This window comes from Homarus americanus, unplaced genomic scaffold (assembly GCF_018991925.1).
Source record: "Homarus americanus isolate GMGI-L3 unplaced genomic scaffold, GMGI_Hamer_2.0 scaffold32929, whole genome shotgun sequence".
Classification (NCBI taxonomy): Eukaryota; Metazoa; Arthropoda; class Malacostraca; order Decapoda; family Nephropidae; genus Homarus; species Homarus americanus.
The window spans coordinates 22252989-22273946 of record NW_024737097.1 but is presented as its reverse complement, the minus strand read 5'-3'; the positions used below and the strand labels follow the sequence as shown (position 1 = coordinate 22273946).

General features: G+C 39.8%; 1 protein-coding gene across 4 annotated transcripts in view; it reads left to right on the top strand.

Moving 5' to 3' along the window:
- LOC121873331 (protein bric-a-brac 2-like) overlaps positions 1–20958 on the top strand; it is a 208061-nt gene that overhangs the window by 28008 nt on the left and 159095 nt on the right. For all 4 annotated transcript variants that reach the window (XM_042376851.1, XM_042376850.1, XM_042376848.1 and 1 more), the window contains exons 3-5: positions 1352–1564; positions 6356–6535; positions 13674–13899. In XM_042376851.1, the coding sequence (XP_042232785.1) occupies positions 1358–1564; positions 6356–6535; positions 13674–13899 (613 nt within the window). In that variant the 5' untranslated portion in view covers positions 1352–1357. The remainder of the gene's footprint in view (positions 1–1351; positions 1565–6355; positions 6536–13673; positions 13900–20958) is intronic.

Genomic DNA, 20958 nt, shown 5'->3' with positions numbered 1-20958 from the left:
GCTTCCGTAACACGGGGATGCCTGTACATTCCCCGTAGGCTGAAGTAGGTTTTACTGTCTATGGCGTCTCTGTAGGTGTGAGCGTATTAATGGAATTAATTTCGAGAGTACGTATACTGTACAGTAGTAGTTCTGTAAGGAAGTTATGCTTAATTGCTGTGCACTGGTAACTATCATGTTTGTAATTCGGTAAACTTTGCAATGTACTGTACTTATAACGTTAGTTTTCAGGAAAGTATTTGTTAACTTGATATACATAATTTATTAGTCAATTTAACGGAAGATTTGTGCAGTAAATGACCATTCTGTGTTCGTCCATGCTCGACCCTAATGAGTTATTGTGTCATCCAAAATTTTCCACATGCTGTATTATATGAGAGTAACTGAGGAGAAAATAGACAACAATGGAACTAGTTGAGGGACTGTGTGCATGGTGGTATAAGTTACAAGGCTACTTGACCTCATGTGAGTGTGAGGAGTAAGTTACAGGAGGCCTCCGGATTACGTACATCCGACTTATGAGCATCCACTGATACGTACGAGGTCCCATAAAGTTTGACTTTAAATTTACAGGATATTTTATTTACCTGATGACTTATTTTTTTACTTTCATTTACTGTATTTTGTCACTATTTCTTCTTTTCTCTGAAATTAAGTGATTTTAGATGTATAGAGGGACTTAGGCTATGATTAAGTGGGATTTTAAGCATTGTTTTGTAAGTACGTTATGCACATAGGGTATGTGGTTCGTCTTAAGTACAGTTTCGACTTAAAAACGTCTGTAGGAACGGAAATCGTATGTAACCTGTGGACTGCCTGTATGTGATGAGTGTAGGAGAATGAAAACACTGAAAGCTTAAATGTATGTACAGGTACACTTAATAATTTAGTTAGTGTTAGAAAATAATAAAATAAATTAGTGTACAGGTACAGAATTGCTTTCCTTGGAAACATTATCATGATAGTATCCACTTTATGTAATTATCCATTTTAGGGAAGCCGCTTGGTTCTCAGCTTATTGGTTGACAGATACTTCAATAGGTCTGTTAATTATTAATTTTAACAGTAAGCAGAACTTCAAACTTCTTTTAATACTGGATACCGTATTTTCCTTCTCATGATATTCAGGAGCAACATATAAGGCTGGCTTACATCTGTGGAGGTGGCTGGGTTGGGCTCCTACCACAACATTTTATAACTAAAACACACCTCTGTATGAAACTGGATTGTATAAAAAGCTGTAATACATTAGTAAAGTAGTATGTTACACAACTGAATGGTGTGGGGAAATGATATAGCTGGGGCTTAATGTAATTCTTGTAATTGACCACCTTACTTTTTTTATTTCAAGAGCGAGATGGAGGACTCGGGTGCGATGACAGCTAATGCACAGGAGTTCTGCCTCCGCTGGAACAACTTCCACTCCAGCTTAGTAACAGCACTGGATGGATTCAAGAATGACCAAGATTTTGTAGATGTAACTCTAGCGTGTGAAGGGCAGTTCCTCAAAGCTCACAAAATGTTACTTTCAGCATGTTCAGTTTTCTTCAGAGATCTCTTGAAGGTGAGTAACAGTTTCTCCATTTTTGTGTGAAAACATAATACCTATTGCGGCATAGCTCTTGAAAAAGGTGACTTAATAGGAGTCCGTGAACCCTTTTCTTGGACCCCTACTGGCTGCCAGGGTTACTGTTAGTTATTATTTTACCAATTCCTTCCTATTGGAAGGGAGATGGGAAGATGGCTGGGTGTTTGCTCAGAGTGAGGGTCTGGCCAATTAGTGTCCACAATGTCATCTTTTCTCTATGAATTTGTACAAAACTGTGTTTGTACACTAGAAACATCTCCTAGCTGATCATAACTGAATGGTACTTTAAAGAACAAAATCTCTTGCTCCAGTTCTTGATATATCGTGAGTGTTTAACTATGGGTTAATGCAAATCAAGTTTTACAAAATTTGGGTAATTGAACATACTTCAGATTTTTTATTCAACCTGTCTAAGAATGTGAGAGGTAGCTTGTGTTGTGGATTTTGTTATTATTATTATTATTATTATTATTATTATTATTATTATTATTATTATAATAGATTCATGGTGTTTTAAGTGGCAGGAATTTTGCTTAAGTTTAATGTATGCCCAGAGTTGGTTGGGTTTTCTCACAAATTTATGTTTTGGCTTGGTCATATGTGTATAGTCAAGATTAGAGTTTTTATTTCTCAAGCGTTTTTATTAAAAAAAAGTGAACTTCAGTTCAGGTATACCCCGTTAATCGACGATGCATATGCAGACTGAAAAGTCGTTGGTTCGTGAATCAACGGTTATCGAAGCTATTAATCCCATAAAAATACAGTATAACAAATCTTACAATTTCGGGAGGTTAGGGACCGGCCACCCCAATGCTACCCTTGATATATCTGTTGTGGACACTGTCAATTAAGAAAATAAGGCAGATATATACAGCAAGCATAATAAGCATTAAATAAGGAACAAAAGCAAAATTGACTTTTACTGTATGTACCTATGTTGAGGATGGTAGAGACTGTCGAGAGTGGTAAGTTCAAGTCTCTACCAATCATAGCTGGTCCATCACCACTCTTATTGCTGCTCATCACATTAAGCTTGGCAGTAAGACTCACAGACTTATGCAACCTCTTAGGGGCAGCACAGGAAGAACTATCACTGGGGCGTTTAAGCATAATTACGTAACATACGAAGTCGGAAATAACGAAAAACACGAAGTCGGAGACAACTGGGTAAGTGTAAACAAGTGCAGAGAGGTGGGAATGAGTCGGAGGCAGCGCGCAGAACTTTTGCGTGGCAAGAATTCGCACCATGCCACCGCCTGCCAAATTCAAAACAGCTCTGCTACTCCTTCCCAATTGTCGCATCAATGGGGTATCAGCAATCGTCGGTTATGCGAAGCGGTGGTTAATGCAACATTGGTTTACTGGGTATACCTTTAAATCCAATTCCTCCACAATAATGTATGGGGTTGTCTAGAGTTCTGCACTGTTTGCCCAAGTACATTAAGCTATGTCCTTGAATTTAAGGCAGAGATGGCTTTTCTACAGTGCTTCTACCTTAGCCTTGTCACAAAAAGTCTGATATCTCTTTCATCCTACAGTATGTAGGGTGTGGGTCTGTTGCAATGATTTTGTTCCTGAAAACCCTTGTGATCTCCCGAATGCGATATGTGAAAGAAAGTTTCTCATTGGAAACGACAGGCAGTATTTGGGAGGGATGCATTTCCTGACTGGGAATTTTGGGGCTAGTTGTATTGATTTTTCAAACAGAAATGCTTATAGATTGATAAGAAAATGTGAAATACATACAAACACTGTACTATAATATGTAAAATACAATATAAATGATGAAAAACATGAAATACTTACAAAAATACTGTATATGAAGTACAATATATAATACATCTTCTTAATACTGTTCAACTGACCTCCTGCCACCCACCCAGCAACAACTAACCACCACCACCACTGCAGGAAATGGGAGGGAGGCGGGAGGCAGTGGACATCACACAGATCTGCCCTGGCTGAAGCTAATCCATCTCTGCATCAATGAAATTATGATGAGGTGGTGATAATAGAGGTAGTCATGATGATGGGGGGTGGTAATGATGGAGGCGGTAGGTGGGGAGGTGATGCATCTCAGTTTCTTTCGTAACATTGGCCACAGCACTGCCAGATGCTATTGAACAGCTGATACACAACATCTTAAAATATGGAGTGAGAAAGTAGAAAGGTGGGGATTAGTAGAGAGGTGGAGTGTAAGGAAGTGGTAACATACACCACGTGTGTTGTGAAGCACTCCTCAACAGCTGACGTTCAACTTAACCACACACAATTTTGTGTTATACAATAAGACCTACACCTAATATAAAATTGTAGGGCATTTAATAATCAACTGTAGTCATGGGTACTCACTAAAGTGAGTACAGTATAAACAAAGCGAGTTGCTCTCAGCATGTTGTGAGTGTTGGGACTTGTGACTTTTGACATCTTTTATGGATTTTCATCATTTATTTGTTATTTTTTCAAGTAAAATTAGAGCGCCAAGATGCAAGCAAAAGTACTATAATGAAGCAATGCTCATGGGGTAGTGCTAACCAGGGTATTACTGTAACATATTGTGATAACAATGCCCAAGCAGGTATGTTCGGGTAATGCCCCAAAGAGCAGAAAGCACCTTATCAGGAAGGATAAACTTGAAGTGCTAGCTATGGTTGACAATAAATACCTGAATATACTGTAAGTGTGATCCACTTCATCCCCACTAAAAGTGAAAGCGAGTTGAAGTGGGTTGAATGAGTTGAGGGCAGTAGCAAAAGGGGGCACCATGGCCACATGCTCTCCCCCCTACCCATATATGCCACTGGTGGGAGGTGAACGTTTTCTGAATGCATCCTAGTCTCCCCAATGTAACATGGCATACACAGCGTAGCAACCATGCATCTGAAGTCAGCTTGCTGGCTGAACTCGTCCATTCTCGGCTTCACCCATAGGATGCTTCAAGGGCGAAATGATATATTTTTTTGTAAAAAAAATATGTGCTATTGGATTTCATGATGTGCTAGCTATTATTTTCATTGTTTCTTATTGCAGTGTTTGCTCATTTTTGGCATATGTAAAATACAGAATAACAAAGGATTGGAATCTATTCCCATATACTCATTGTTAAATCTACCCATGACAAAGAATTTCACGAAATGGATTTCATGAACAAACAGTATCCATTTCATTGCCAGACTATTACTGTACCCATCACATCCACATTATCTCGCACTGCACAAAGCCATCCATGTCAGATTCTGTACATACGTACGTCTGGACTAGGGAATCTTCAAATATTTCTTTGGGGTCTGAAAGCTAGAATCTATAACCTTACCTACATCTATTAACATTTTAAATAAAAAAAACTTATTTTACTGACAGTATATCATAAGTATGATTGTTTTACATGAACTATTGTAATTTATTAAGAGCTTAAATATGTCAATCTGTGGTAGTGTAATATGTAGGCTGTTGTTTTGAACAGTTTTACCTCCCTGCTGATATGGACGTCCGAATAATGGATTCCGTCTGAGTAACAACGTCATTGTGGCTTAATTAGTCCAGTACTCAGGGTTTTTAACAAATAGTCTTACCCTCTGAATGGAGTAAAGTCCATTTCTTGGGTTCTCTCTCTTGGGGATTATCCTTATGTGAATTTGTTTGTTATAGCCAAAAGTCCAATGTGCCGGTGTTTGTCATGCCCGTTGTCCAGTCTTTAGCCTATGGAGTGAACACATTCTCATGGGTTTAATATCCCTTTGATTACTCAGCTTTTTCAGGGAAGTTGTACATTTATGGGATATTACTTTGATACAGTAACTTTACTTTTGGCCTGATGTGAATTATTTTCCTCTTTCTATGGAACTGCCCTTAACCCTCTTACTGGTTCCTCTAGTAAGTTGCATAATGTGATGGAAGCATTTTGCTGTTTGTTTTTGTTTTGTCATAATGATCAGGCAAGGAATCACAATCCTTAGCTGCATTAGTTACATTTTATTTTATTTTTTTTAAGTTACTTAGCTTTCCTTATATGCTTGGAGGTGTTGGTTAAGTTATTTTTTTTCTGATAAATGGTTTAATCTTTTTATATCTGTGGGTGAAGGTTGGTAGTTTTTTCCCTCCTGATCTGCACAGGTAATTCCATTTACAGTACAAGGTTATTTATTTTTAGTGGAGACTGTAGTCTGGAACTTGTTCACCCTTCTACCTCCCTTAGCATTCATGTCTAGATAAGTAACTGGAACTGATGTGTTTTTAGTAGGTAAACCCATTTTTATGTGGATTCATAAAGGGTAGGGCCATCACTACACTGCTTGGTCAAACACTTGTTCTTACTTAGACTTCCAGCCTTTCCCCCCTCTTTCCAGTTTCATTGGTTGTTCAGGGGTAAGGAAGGATGATCAATAAAATAGTTAGTAATTAATTAATAGATCAGTCCAGGTTGACACAAGGGGCCCATTCAAAGGACTTGATTGAGGGCCTTTTAAAAATTTTTCTTGTTACAAGAACCCCAGGCTATATGGTCTGCCAGAAAGGAGATTTTAGCATAAATTTTGCAATTCACCTTGCTTTTATTTTATTCATAAAGCATTAGATGAAATGAGTGCAAGTTATCACATTTACCATTTGCATTCATGATTTAACCTTACTCGAAAGTGAAAAGTAAAATAATTTAAAATTATATTTAAGACCTATTTGTGGTCCTCTTTAAGGATTCCCATATTCCTGATTACCTTTTTGTTTGTTTTGTCTTCCACTGTATGTGAAAAGTGTTCTTTCTTGTTTCAGGCAAATCCTTGTCAACATCCAATTGTCATATTGCCGCCAGAGGTACGTTTTGCGGATTTAGAGAAGCTTCTACGATTTATATACCAGGGGGAAGTAAATGTGCATCAAGAAAATTTGGCTAGATTTCTCAAAACAGCAGAAATGTTGAAGATTAGAGGCCTTGCAGAGGATAGTGAAAAGGTGAGCCTTGTACACACTATCTTTTTATTATCTCCCTTACTCACAAAAGTGATTGGTGGATGTAGCAATTTAATCTTTCTCATGTAAGTACAGGTTGACCATCAAAAATCCGCCAATCGATAAACCGGAACCTTCAGTTTTCCGGCATGGATTTCGGAGCGCATTTTCAAATTTCCTGCCTTGGCGCACCATTGTTTTCTGGACGCGCCGTTTATGTTTTGATAGCGCTGTACTCCAGAATCAGCTGTTGGGTCTTGCTTGCACCTGCTAACAAGCATTCATGCTCATTCCTTCTGATTTTATCATTTAATTGCTGCTGTATAGTGTTTAATTTTCTTTTTTTTTAAAGGACTGTACAGGTAGTAATTTTCTGTTAAATATACTGTATACAGCATATATAATAAAATTTCATTTGCTTTTCATTTAGTGTTTAATTTTCTTTGTTTAAAGGACTGTACAGGTAGTCATTTTCTGTTAAACTTATACAGCAAATATAACCATCAGTTTTCCGGCATTTTCGAAAATCCAGCACTCCTCAGGTCCCGAGGTTGCCGGATTTTTGATAGTCAACCTGTAGTGCAGTACAGTATTTGAACACATTCAAATGTTCATCACCAATTTGGTATCCAGTCGATAACATAAGTTTTTGATTGACAGATATTACCCAAACCTTACATTGACATCATCTAGGCCTTTTTCTACTTTCAACCTAATTCTGCATTTTTGTAAGAGCTGTTACCTTTATTTTTTTCTTTTCCTCTCCCAAGTGTTCACATGCCAAGTGATTCACCAGGTGCTTATTGCAACTCCAGTTGACAACTAATGCTATAGGCACCTGTAATGATCCCAGATGCTCATCACCATGTGCAAATATTAATTATGACCCAACTTTCTGACAGAAGCTCATAATGATGTCAAGTGACTAGACTAGCTTGTGCTCATAATAACCCCAAGTGAAATTATAATTGCTCATAATGATACCATGTGTTATGATGACCCTAAGTGACCAGTTGGTACTCAACAATGTAACCCAAGTTAATCTACAAGTGCTCTTCAGGATGTCAGGTGACGAGCAGGTGCTCATAAAGATACCAAGTGACTAACAGGTGGTCATAATGATGCCAAGTGACTAGTAGGTGGTCATAATGATGCCAAGTGACTAGTAGGTGGTCATAATGATGCCAAGTGACTAGTAGGTGGTCATAATGATGCCAAGTGACTAGTAGGTGGTCATAATGATGCCAAGTGACTAGTAGGTGGTCATAATGATGCCAAATGAGGTGGTCCAACTAGGTGGTCATAATGATGCCAAGTGACTAGTAGGTGGTCATAATGATGCCAAGTGACTAGTAGGTGGTCATAATGATGCCAAGTGACTAGTAGGTGGTCATAATTATGCCAAGTGACTAGCAGGTGGTCATGATTATGCCAAGTGACTAGCAGGTGGTCATAATGATGCCAAGTGACTAGTAGGTGGTCATAATGATGCCAAGTTACTAGTAGGTGGTCATAATGATGCCAAGTGACTGATGAGTGGTCATAATAGATGCCAAAGTGAGCTAAGTACCAGGTGTGGTCATAATGATGCAGGATTACTGGCTGGTGGATCATAATGATGCCAAGTGACTAGTAGAGTGGTCATAATGATGTAGAAGTGAGACTGAGTAGGTGGTCATAATGATACCAGGATTACTGGCTGGTGGTCATAATGATGCTGAAGTGACTAGTAGGTGGTCATAATGATGCCAAGTGACTAGTAGGTGGTCATAATGATGCCAAGTGACTAGTAAAATTGGTCATAATAATGATACCAAGTTACTAGCTGGTGGTCATAATGATGCAGTTACTGGCTGGTGGTCATAATGATGCCAAGTGACTATTAGGTGGTCATAATGATGCCAAGTTACTAGTAGGTGGTCATAATGATGCCAAGTGACTAGTAGGTGGTCATAATGATACCAAGTTACTAGCTGGTGGTCATAATGATGCCAAGTGACTAGTAGGTGGTCATAATGATGCCAAGTTACTAGTAGGTGGTCATAATGATGCCAAGTGACTAGTAGGTGGTCATAATGATGCCAAGTGACTAGTAGGTGGTCATAATGATGCCAAGTGACTAGTAGGTGGTCATAATGATGCCAAGTTACTAGCTGGTGGTCATAATGATGCCAAGTGACTAGTAGGTGGTCATAATGATGCCAAGTTACTAGCTGGTGGTCATAATGATGCCAAGTTACTAGCTGGTGGTCATAATGATGCCAAGTGACTAGTAGGTGGTCATAATGATCTTGAAATTGACTAGTAGGTGGTCATAATGATGCTTAAAGTGACTAGTAGGTGGTCATAATGATGCCAAGTTACTAGCTGGTGGTCATAATGATGCCAAGTTACTAGCTGGTGGTCATACGTGATGCCAAGTGACTAGTAGGTGAGATTATAATGCCAAGTGACTAGTAGGTGGTCATAATGATGCCAAGTGACTAGTAGGTGGTCATAATGATGCCAAGTGACTAGTAGGTGGTCATAATGATGCCAAGTGACTAGTAGGTGGTCATAATGATGCCAAGTGACTAGTAGGTGGTCATAATGATGCCAAGTGACTAGTAGGTGGTCATAATGATACCAAGTTACTAGTAGGTGGTCATAATGATACCAAGTTACTAGCTGGTGGTCATAATGATGCCAAGTTACTAGTAGGTGGTCATAATGATGCCAAGTGACTAGTAGGTGGTCATAATGATGCCAAGTTACTAGCTGGTGGTCATAATGATGCCAAGTGACTAGTAGGTGGTCATAATGATGCCAAGTGACTAGTAGGTGGTCATAATGATACCAAGTTACTAGCTGGTGGTCATAATGATGCCAAGTGACTAGTAGGTGGTCATAATGCTTGAAGTGACTAGTAGGTGGATGCATAATGATGCTTAAGTTGCTAGCTGGTGGTCATAGCCGATGCCAGAAGTGACTAGTAGGTGGTCTGTAATGATGCCAAGTTACTGGCTGGTGGGCCATAATGATGCCAGAGTTACTGGCTGGTGGGTCTGTGATGCTTAAGTGGCTGTGGGTGGTCATGGCCGATGCCGAGTTACTAGCTGGTGGTCATAATGATCTTAAGTGACTAGTAGTGGTCATAATGATGCTAGATTACTAGCTGGTGGTCATAATGCCAAGTGACTAGTAGTGGTCATATTGTGCCTAGTGACTAGTAAGGTGGTCGTGCAAGTTACTAGTAGGTGGTCATAATGATGCCAAGTGACTAGTAGGTGGTCATAATGATACCAAGTTACTAGCTGGTGGTCATAATGATGCCAAGTGACTAGTAGGTGGTCATAATGATGCCAAGTTACTAGTAGGTGGTCATAATGATGCCAAGTGACTAGTGGTCATAATGATGCCAAGTTACTAGTGGTGGTCATAATGATGCCAAGTGACTAGTAGGTGGTCATAATGATGCCAAGTTACTAGCTGGTGGTCATAATGATGCCAAGTGACTAGTAGGTGGTCATAATGATGCCAAGTTACTAGCTGGTGGTCATAATGATGCCAAGTGACTAGTAGGTGGTCATATTGATGCCTAGTGACTAGTAGGTGGTCATAATGATGCCAAGTTACTAGTAGGTGGTCATAATTATGCCAAGTGACTAGCAGGTGGTCATGATTATGCCAAGTGACTAGCAGGTGGTCATAATGATGCCAAGTGACTAGTAGGTGGTCATAATGATGCCAAGTTACTAGTAGGTGGTCATAATGATGCCAAGTGACTAGTAGGTGGTCATAATGATGCCAAGTGACTAGTAGGTGGTCATATTGATGCCTAGTGACTATTAGGTGGTCATAATGATGCCAAGTTACTAGCTGGTGGTCATAATGATGCCAAGTGACTAGTAGGTGGTCATAATGATGCCAAGTTACTAGTAGGTGGTCATAATTATGCCAAGTGACTAGCAGGTGGTCATGATTATGCCAAGTGACTAGCAGGTGGTCATAATGATGCCAAGTGACTAGTAGGTGGTCATAATGATGCCAAGTTACTAGTAGGTGGTCATAATGACACTGAATGACTTAAAGATGTCAAAGATGCCACATAAATCATTGGCATCTATAGTGCTTCACTTGATATAATTTTTGGGTGTAGGTATGTCATGAAATTATTGAGTTCCAATTTGGTTGTAATTTGTTGAATATTTAGAATTTTGCCCACTATTTTCATATTCATTCCGAATTCAAATCGTGTAATTAATTTTTAAAAGGAACATATGAATTAAGCTGAAATCTGAAATATAATAATCCATATTAATGAGGGTACAGTGTATTAAGATTTGGATGGCTAGGAGAAAACTTGAGCTGAGTGATAGCAAAACCGAGATTATCGTCGTCCATGGATGGTAGACAACACAGATGATTTTGGCTCTTTAAACTCTGGGGAAGTACAACTCAGTCCTGTTGATTCTGTTCATAATCTTGGCGTGTAATTTTGATCAAAACTGAATTTTAAAGAGCATAAAAATTTTGTAGTTAAGAGTTGCAACGTTTATATTTGGAATCTATATGCTGTTAAACAGTTTTTAGATATACAGTGTCTTGTGACACAATTACATTAACTTATTTTGTCTCGGGTTGACTATTGGTACTCTATAGGTCTGCCGACCTAATTGTCTACTGAAGAAAGTTCAGACGGTGTTGAACAGGGTTGCCAAGCTTATTTTTGCTCTCCTATTGAGGACTCCCAGTACCCCATTTTTGATTGAATTGTATTGGCTTCCAATTAAAGCTAGGATAGAGTTCAAATTCTGTCTAATGATTTTTAAGACACTTATGTTTGGTGAACCTAAGCATTTGGTCAACCTATTATTTCCTCTGCCTACACATTCTGAAATGATTTTGCCTAGTGGTGATGATCCTTCACGTCTCGAGGAGCCTGGAGCAGTACGGGAATGTTCTTTTGGTGCCCGATCCTTTTCCTGTACAGCACCCAGATTGTACAATATGTTGCCTGCATCCATGAAGCAGCTGACTTCTGTGGAAGCCTTTAAGAAACATCTTATGATCTTTCTTTTTTATAAAGCTTATGCTCGTGAACAGTGTATGGTGATAGAGAATCACAGGGTTCAGGAAATATTAAAACTTAAGGGTATATGAATAATAGAAATTGAACTGTCACTTTTTGTCATCTTTTATTGTAGTACTGTACAGTAGTACAGTATTTCTATTTATTCTTAAGTCTTTGGCTTTGTAGTGTTTGAGTGCAAGTGAATTCTTTAGAAGATGGCACTATTGAGTAACAAAAGACCAGCTATTATTATTATTATTAATTAATTAATTAATGGTGTAAATGTGTGTTTTACTTTTGAAAGCCATTGCTGATGAAAACAGGCTGACAAAGTTTTTTAAGATTTGTATCTTAGCCTGTTCCTGGTTGCGGTACCAGATCCCCTATGCTCCCCTCTTTGTCACATAAAAGCTATTTTATAAAACTACCTGAGATAGGTCCCAAATCACCCACAAAACAAAGGAAAATAGTGAAAAAATTCCTAGTTCAATGTAAGGGTCCCACAGGATGATGTATCACTCAGATGGTCTGCTGCGTGGTGCACTTGGTGGCCTTCAAGGCTGTCTAGCCCACTGTACTTACACACCTTAACATCCTACCTCCATATTTCCATAAAAAATAATTTTTTCCCTTTGTTTTATCTTATTCAATTATTCATATACAGTAGTATCTCCATTAGCTGGAATCCCTCTTAACTGGAACCCCCCGATAGCTGGAATTGAAATTTTCTCAGGAAATCGTTCCCAAAGTTGTAATTTTCCAGAAGATTCCGGCTTCGGGAGCGATTTTCCGAGGGGCACGTTTTCTGGGAAATTCCTAGATAATTTTTCCGGTACCTGGAAAATTCCGGAGATTCGGGATTTTTTCCGGGTTTCAGAGATGAAAAATCAGGTTCATATTCCGGAAATTCCGAGAAAATTTTTCCAATACCTGGAAAATTCTGGGGATGGGGGATTTTTTCGGGCTTTGAGTCGTCTCATTTCACTACCCGGAAATCTCTCATTCCTGGAAGTGCTCTGCTCCAATTGTTCCGGCTAATGGAGAAATCACTATAGAGTATTTTTACTTGATGGGTGTATGAAAAAAACACATTCTTCACACAAACTTTTATTTTTTGACAAAAGCTGGCTCGTGTGCTCACTTGGTACACTTACAAACTACTTATGCAATACTCATAAAACTACTCTCACTGTTACTCTGAACAGTACACAGCACTACATTCGCACACAAATGCACACACGTGATCCAAGGGGTGAAGCAGGGGAGAGAGGGAGGCTGGCGAGAGCTGCCACATGTATGCACACCCCTCCTTCCTGTACAGCATTTCCTGAGTGTTCCTGCATTACTACTATCACTGCTCCTAAGCCGTACATCCAGTGGAGTACTAGAGCCTGGAAGGATGTACAGCATCTTCACTTGTGTCATCTCTCTCACTCACAGGTGGTGGTGAAGCACCATGCTGTCCGGCCTCCCCACCACTAATGTACCCCATTTCATCACTTCCCTCAATTTAGTCAAGGTCACGATCACTCATCTGTACCAGTGTTGTCTATTACACTGTTATCACTCTGTTCTGCCTCAGTTTCATCTCTTAAACAGAATGTTAGAAATTTCCTCATCTGTGTAGAAGAGTTCTGAGCGATGTCCACTCGTTATGGTGGCCGTGCAGTTAGTAGGTCAGGTTAAGGGTACAAAGGGGAATGTGAGTGTGTGGGTGGGGTGGGGAGTGTTTGCCATATACCAAAATATAACCATAGCACCCATCAGAGGAAAATTCCATACCCATGTTCAAATGTCATTATAGACAGTACTGTACATATGTACAGGACCACCAGAAAAGCCAATGATGTTTTTCCCGTACTTGTATGGTACGACCAGGTACAGGTTAAGGAAACTATAATGATGGATTATATCTAATTATTCTGAGTAATGTAATTGACTTAGTATAGGGTATTTAACAACATCAGTTTATTAGGAGTTGTATTCATCTTCCCAATAGAAGAAAGGGTCTTGTAGCTTAGTTTATGCCTGAATATGTAAACTTAATGAGAAATTAACTTTTCATTTGATTTTCTCTTCACATCTTAGCAAAGAGTACTTCGGTCATCCTCTCCAAGACCACCGGAGGGATGTGACTCAGATTCCGTCAGCCCCAAACGACCCAGGTTATCCATAGACGTCCACCAACCCACCCAAGAACCACAGACTCCAAATGATGATAGTCGGTTATCAGGTGGTGATTCAGATTCAGAAATGATTCCTGTCAAACAAGAAATGGTCGAATTGAAAGAATGCAGTGATTCTGCTTATGAAGGTGGGCACAAATTACCTTTTTGAACAAATTGTTTAACAGGGTATTTCAGTGATAGAATTAAGTTGAGTTAATGGAACAAATGTGAAATTTAGTACTGATCATGGTTGATGTACCTTTAGTTGGAACTTGATTCAGTCTTCAGAAAAAAAATGTTAGATTGATAATAAACATCAGGTACAGCTCCTCCCCGACTTACGACCACCCGGACATACGACCGCCCCAGTTGTACCAAAATTTTGTCAAATTATGTATTTTCGAGTCCCAACGTCAGTGATTGCGCTGTGTACTGACAAAATTTTCGTTTGTAATTCACTTTAAAATGGCTGGCAAGCTGAAAAGGGAGAGTTTTAATAATAATAATAATAATAATAATAAACGGTTTATTGAAAAAGTTTGCAGCCCGAAGGCTGAACATATACATTGGACACAAATGACTTATTACATACATTGGTGGTTTAACAAAAGCCTTCATTAGAGAAAGGTGAAGGAACATACAGTGAACATACAGATTAATGTTTACACACATAGATCATGTAAGCTGAGGTGTTGAACAGCAGACACGTAGTGTAGTAACTCCCTCACAGATGGCATTATGAGGGGCATCACTTGGAGTACTAGTTCCCTCAGGTGGTGTTATGAGGGGCTTGACGTGGTGTAGTAATTCCCTCACAGATGGTGTTACGGGGGGCCTGATGATGTAGTAGTTGCCTCACAGATGGTGTATGAGGGGCCTGATGTGGTGTAGTAATACCCTCACAGATGGTGTTATGAGGGGCATCATGTGGTGTAGTAATTCCCTCACAGATGGTGTTAAGAGGAACTTCACATGATGCTGTAGCAACTCATTCACTACGTGGTGTCATAGCATCATGGGGACACCACGAGGTCGACTTCACTCACTCAAGTGGGTGAGGTGTGGTCCCTGGCCTCTCTATCATGGAGTCTCGGGGGAATTATCACTGGGTACCTGGGACCTCACCCCTGTGAAGGTTAGCTTGGGTAAGACTCGACTGTAACTGCCGAGTTGTTTTTCACTGACTTAAGCACTGTTCACCACTATTCAACACTGGTTCCATTCCTTTCCCAAATGAAATAGTAACTTCTGGCGAGAACTTGTTGATATTCCGGTGGGGAGGAGGGTTCAGGGGAGGGAGTTGGTATGGGCCAACATAACAGTTGACGTGGCTGCTGCTGAGCAGCGCCAGGTGCTAAGAAGTGCTAAGAAGAAAAGGAGACTCCCATTTTAGATTTTCTATGTATTATTTAAGCAATTTCGACTTACGACCTGGATTTGGGTCCCTAACCCCGTCGTAAGCCGGGGGGGAGCTGTATCTATTTAGCCCAGAAGTATTGATAGTGTGGAAAGTAATTAGAAGAAGTCAGAAAGGAAAATGTAAAGATACACTCATTGAAAAATAAAAGGTTAGGAAGAATTATTTTTTTATATACTGTACTAGGTATTGTATAGTTTTTCTTGTATTATGCATATTATAAAATATAAGGGGGCTTATAATAAAGTAACTCCTTTTGGTTCTAATAAAATGTTTCTAGATTCATGTCTTGATAAGACTTCCAAGACTCAAAATGAAATTCGATTTTCAGTTTTATATAATGAAAATGTACAGTACTTGGTTGACTGATTAACATTTTTCAACATAACTTAGGAATTATGGTTCTTGTTTGACTGTTTAAACTTGACAGTGGATACATCACCCTCGATTATGGTCATATCCACTGCTATCTCTAGTAAGAGATTTAGGCACTCTTAACTGTCTGGCTGTTTGTATGTATGAGTGCATGATAACATGAATAAATTTAATTGGATTTAGACTTGGCATTTGAGTGTACAGTAACATAAAAAAATTTTGTAGTCAACAATAAAATTTTCTGCATTCTTGGCTCTGATGGCATTTGCAATGATCACTGACTGAGGCCATGTTCATTTGGTAAGGTTGGTACATCTGATGTGTGATGTATTCTAGAACCAATATGATACACAGTATTCTGTATATCATGCATAGTTAATACAGAGAAATTAACAGTGCTGCCAACATACACATAACTCATGGGTGTTCAGAATTCTTGGTCTAGTTTCATATTTTATAATCCCGTAAAGGTACAAAAAAATGTTGTTGTTGGCTGTACAAGTTCAATAATCTGTATTTTTCCTCCTTATTTTGGGGAACCATACCTTTCTTTTGTCTCTGACATTATGGGACTGAGGACCCTTAATCCTTTCAATGTGATTCCTGCACCCTGTGTGGTAATAATTTTGCCGCTCATTATTTGAATCTTATTGCCAGATAGACTCATCTCAGTTGATCATCTGGCATGTAGGGAGGTGGCCACAACCCACAAATTATCTCTTGGACTGTCAGTTTCTTCTCAGTCATGGCTGAGACATTATGTGCGTTACAGCATTCCTGGTGTGGTCTGAGTGCCTCGGATATCGAGGAGTGATTGTGGTTTTCTAGTAATGATAAAGATATGGACGACCAGGGATATGATAAGTGTGTGTGTGTTTGTGTGCGTGCGTGCCTGCCATTCAATAAGTAACAAGACTTTTTGATGTAGACAACAAAGGGGTGGGGCAAGCACAGCGATCGTGTTATGACATGTTTAGACATGCATAAGCTACATCTTCATATGTTTGTTTAGTCAGTTCTTTTGATTAGTCTCAAGTAAGTGTTGCAGTAATGATGAGCGCTCTGCTTGAATTTTGTACTTTGGAAGAACAACGATCTGTTATTAGTTTTTTTTAAATTATGAAGGGATAAAACCAAGCGAAATTCATTGCACAATATCACCTCAATACGGAAGCAATTGCATCGTCGAGCGAACATTTACAAGTGGGTTTAGCAATGTTAAACAAGCAATGTGGACGAAGATCTTGCCGGACGACCTGTCGAAGTTTTAACACCCAATTGCACCAGAACATTGAGCGGAAAATTTTGGGAAACGGATGCATTACAATTGAACAAATTGTAACAGATTTGAATGCCAGTGTTGGTACAGTACACAACATCGTTCATGTTGTTTTGAAGTTTAAGAAAATGTGTGCACGATGGGTCCCCAAAATTCTGGGTGAATAACATAAAAGTCGCTAGACTGCGAATTTCAATTGAACTGAAAGAGCGATTTCTACGCGAAGGTGAAGCATTTTTACAGCGGATCGTGATTTGTGATGAAACCTAGGTGCACCACTTTGAACCAGAGTCAAAACATCAAAGCACAGTGTGGAAACATTCTTCATCTTCTCAAGCAAAAAAAATAAAGTGATGCTTACGGTACTCTTTTCTGGGGTATGAATGGACCAATATACTGCCATACCATCGACAGTGCAACATATTCTAAAATGATAGAAAACAAAATTAAGCCAGCCATAATTTGGAAGCGTCTCAGACTGCAAAGATAAGGCACGATTCTTTAACAAGACATTGCATGATCCCACAGTGCATAGCATACTCAGGGAATGATTAGAAAACTAGGCTGGGGGATTTTGCCACACCCCGCATACAGTCCAGATCCTACACAATCAGATTACCACATGTTTGGTCTGCTCAAAGCAGCTTTACCTAGAAAGCATTTTTCGAATAATGAAGAGGTAAAGAAAGAAATAGAAAATTGTTTACGGAGTCAGCTGAAATAATCTCTTCCCTTCCCTTCCCTTCCCTTCCCTTCCCTTCCTCTCTCTCTCTCTCTCTCTCTCTCTCTCTCTCTCTCTCTCTCTCTCTCTCTCTCTCTCTCTCTCTCTCTCTCTCTCTCTCTCTCTCTCTCTCTCTCTCTCTCTCTCTCTCTCTCTCTCTCTCTCTCTCTCTCTCTCTCTCTCTCTCTCTCTCTCTCTCTCTCTCTCTCTCTCTCTCTCTCTCTCTCTCTCTCTCTCTCTCTCTCTCTCTCTCTCTCTCTCTCTCTCTCTCTCTCTCTCTCTCTCTCTCTCTCTCTCTCTCTCTCTCTCTCTCTCTCTCTCTCTCTCTCTCTCTCTCTCTCTCTCTCTCTCTCTCTCTCTCTCTCTCTCTCTCTCTCTCTCTCTCTCTCTCTCTCTCTCTCTCTCTCTCTCTCTCTCTCTCTCTCTCTCTCTCTCTCTCTCTCTCTCTCTCTCTCTCTCTCTCTCTCTCTCTCTCTCTCTCTCTCTCTCTCTCTCTCTCTCTCTCTCTCTCTCTCTCTCTCTCTCTCTCTCTCTCTCTCTCTCTCTCTCTCTCTCTCTCTCTCTCTCTCTCTCTCTCTCTCTCTCTCTCTCTCTCTCTCTCTCTCTCTCTCTCTCTCTCTCTCTCTCTCTCTCTCTCTCTCTCTCTCTCTCTCTCTCTCTCTCTCTCTCTCTCTCTCTCTCTCTCTCTCTCTCTCTCTCTCTCTCTCTCTCTCTCTCTCTCTCTCTCTCTCTCTCTCTCTCTCTCTCTCTCTCTCTCTCTCTCTCTCTCTCTCTCTCTCTCTCTCTCTCTCTCTCTCTCTCTCTCTCTCTCTCTCTCTCTCTCTCTCTCTCTCTCTCTCTCTCTCTCTCTCTCTCTCTCTCTCTCTCTCTCTCTCTCTCTCTCTCTCTCTCTCTCTCTCTCTCTCTCTCTCTCTCTCTCTCTCTCTCTCTCTCTCTCTCTCTCTCTCTCTCTCTCTCTCTCTCTCTCTCTCTCTCTCTCTCTCTCTCTCTCTCTCTCTCTCTCTCTCTCTCTCTCTCTCTCTCTCTCTCTCTCTCTCTCTCTCTCTCTCTCTCTCTCTCTCTCTCTCTCTCTCTCTCTCTCTCTCTCTCTCTCTCTCTCTCTCTCTCTCTCTCTCTCTCTCTCTCTCTCTCTCTCTCTCTCTCTCTCTCTCTCTCTCTCTCTCTCTCTCTCTCTCTCTCTCTCTCTCTCTCTCTCTCTCTCTCTCTCTCTCTCTCTCTCTCTCTCTCTCTCTCTCTCTCTCTCTCTCTCTCTCTCTCTCTCTCTCTCTCTCTCTCTCTCTCTCTCTCTCTCTCTCTCTCTCTCTCTCTCTCTCTCTCTCTCTCTCTCTCTCTCTCTCTCTCTCTCTCTCTTCTCTCTCTCTCAAAATTGAGAGGTGCCAGATAAACATACTTTCCCGATTAGTGGAACCTCACTCTTAGGACCCCCCAACCAATCCACAATGCTACAGACTGACCTCGAAAAATTTCCTCTGGTAAACAGACCTCTTTTAACACTTACAGGTAAACTTCGAGATACGATGGGGATACATTCCTGAAAAACCCATCGCCAGGGGAATTATCATAAATAGGGAGCATTATAACATGGAGTTCAATGGGATATGTTCGCAGCCAATTCCCAAATACACATGTATCCCCGACAAAAAAGTTCCTATACTACTACCTGTACTATCGGTTCAAAACAATTAAACAGCACTCACCACATCATATTTGACAAGTCTGGTCATCGTCACCTGTCCCCTTCGGGGCTAAGACAACTCTTGTAGGTGGAGTGGAGACACAACTCTGACTCCCACACAACCTCTGGGGAGTCCAGAGAGGCTGGAGGCAGAGTGGGAGTTGGAGTCCTAGAAGGGTGTTCTACAGTGGGAGCTGGAGGTGTAGGCTTCATCTTGGCTTTAAAGAGAGTGAAGTTCCTGGGTGGTATTGGAGAGGTGGCAGAAGTCGAGGGTTGTGGCTCTGACTGTGGCAGTGGTTTAAAAAAGAGGTGATTGTTGTCTGGTGCACTTCTCCACCACTGCCCGCACAGATAACCCCTGTTGATGTTAGGGCTATTCTCAGCAAAGAGCTCCATGGCAATGTACACATTGTCCAACTGATCCATGGCAGTGCTCAACCAAGACCTCCGAGATATTAGGCCTGATGGATCTGATGTCACATGCGTCTGACATCACGGGGTGTAGTATAAGGCCGTGCGACATTGATATAAATGCTAAAATTTATTCACTTAATTTAATATTCTCTTATTAGCTGCTATTACATTCGCAATATTTTGTAGAAATTAGATGTAACCATTTTGTAAATATTTTAGTCTCAAAATTTGACTGATAATGTACAGTTGTACCCCTCAATTGAACCCACAGGGTACCTCGTTAAGTGAAAACCGCGTTAAGTGAACAACAGAACATAAGGGATTAATTCCAATAGAGACTGGCCCGACCCCCAAACTCTACTTTTTCCGACACAATACCTATGTTCTAGTAAAAATAACATCTTAATTTTATGATGGTACATGCGCACAATTAATACTTAAGAGAAATAGAGAAATACAGTCGCCAAGTTAATGTCCATTCAAATAATGGACTCAACTCCCTCCCCCTCTTCTCACACTACACTGCTGGCTCTTCCCTCTCTTGAGAAATTTTGGGGGGAAAACCACTAGATTTTAATAAATAATACCTCAAACTAAAGTTAGGATAATATAATTGACATTGCTGGATTCCTTGAAAGACCAGGAATATTTTGAATATAAATGTCATATATTTTTCACAAAAGATAACATATTTACTCAGAGTAAACATTATATCTTAAAATTTGTATGTCTAATGCAAAATCTATGATGTTTATATTCAAAATAATCATCAAATTGTAAGAATTCCAGCAATGTAAATTATATTCTGGCCGGGTAATTTGTATGAATTTTATGAGCTAAAACAAATATCTTCAGTTAATAAAAAAAAAAATATTCTTCACACAGTGCCAGATGGTCGGTTGGTCCCTCCCTCCCCCCCACCCCCCACCAACCCTCCCTACCAGATGTGTGGGAAAACCAGAATATTTACCTTTTTAGTAATAAATAATACCTCAAACTAAAGTTAGGATAATATAATTGACATTGCTGGATTCCTTGTAAGACCAGGAATATTTTGAATATAAATGTCATATATTTTGCACAAAAGATAACATATTTACTCAGAGTAAACATTATATCTAAAATTTGTATGTCTAATGCAAAATCTATGATGTTTACATTCAAAATGATCATCATATTGTAAGAATTCCAGCAATGTAAATTATATTCTGGCCGGGTAATTTGTATGAATTTTATGAGCTAAATAAAAAAAATAAATATATTATACTTCACCATGTATATGAGTAGATGAACCGCGTTAAGTGAAAGTTCGGTTCTGGCGAGG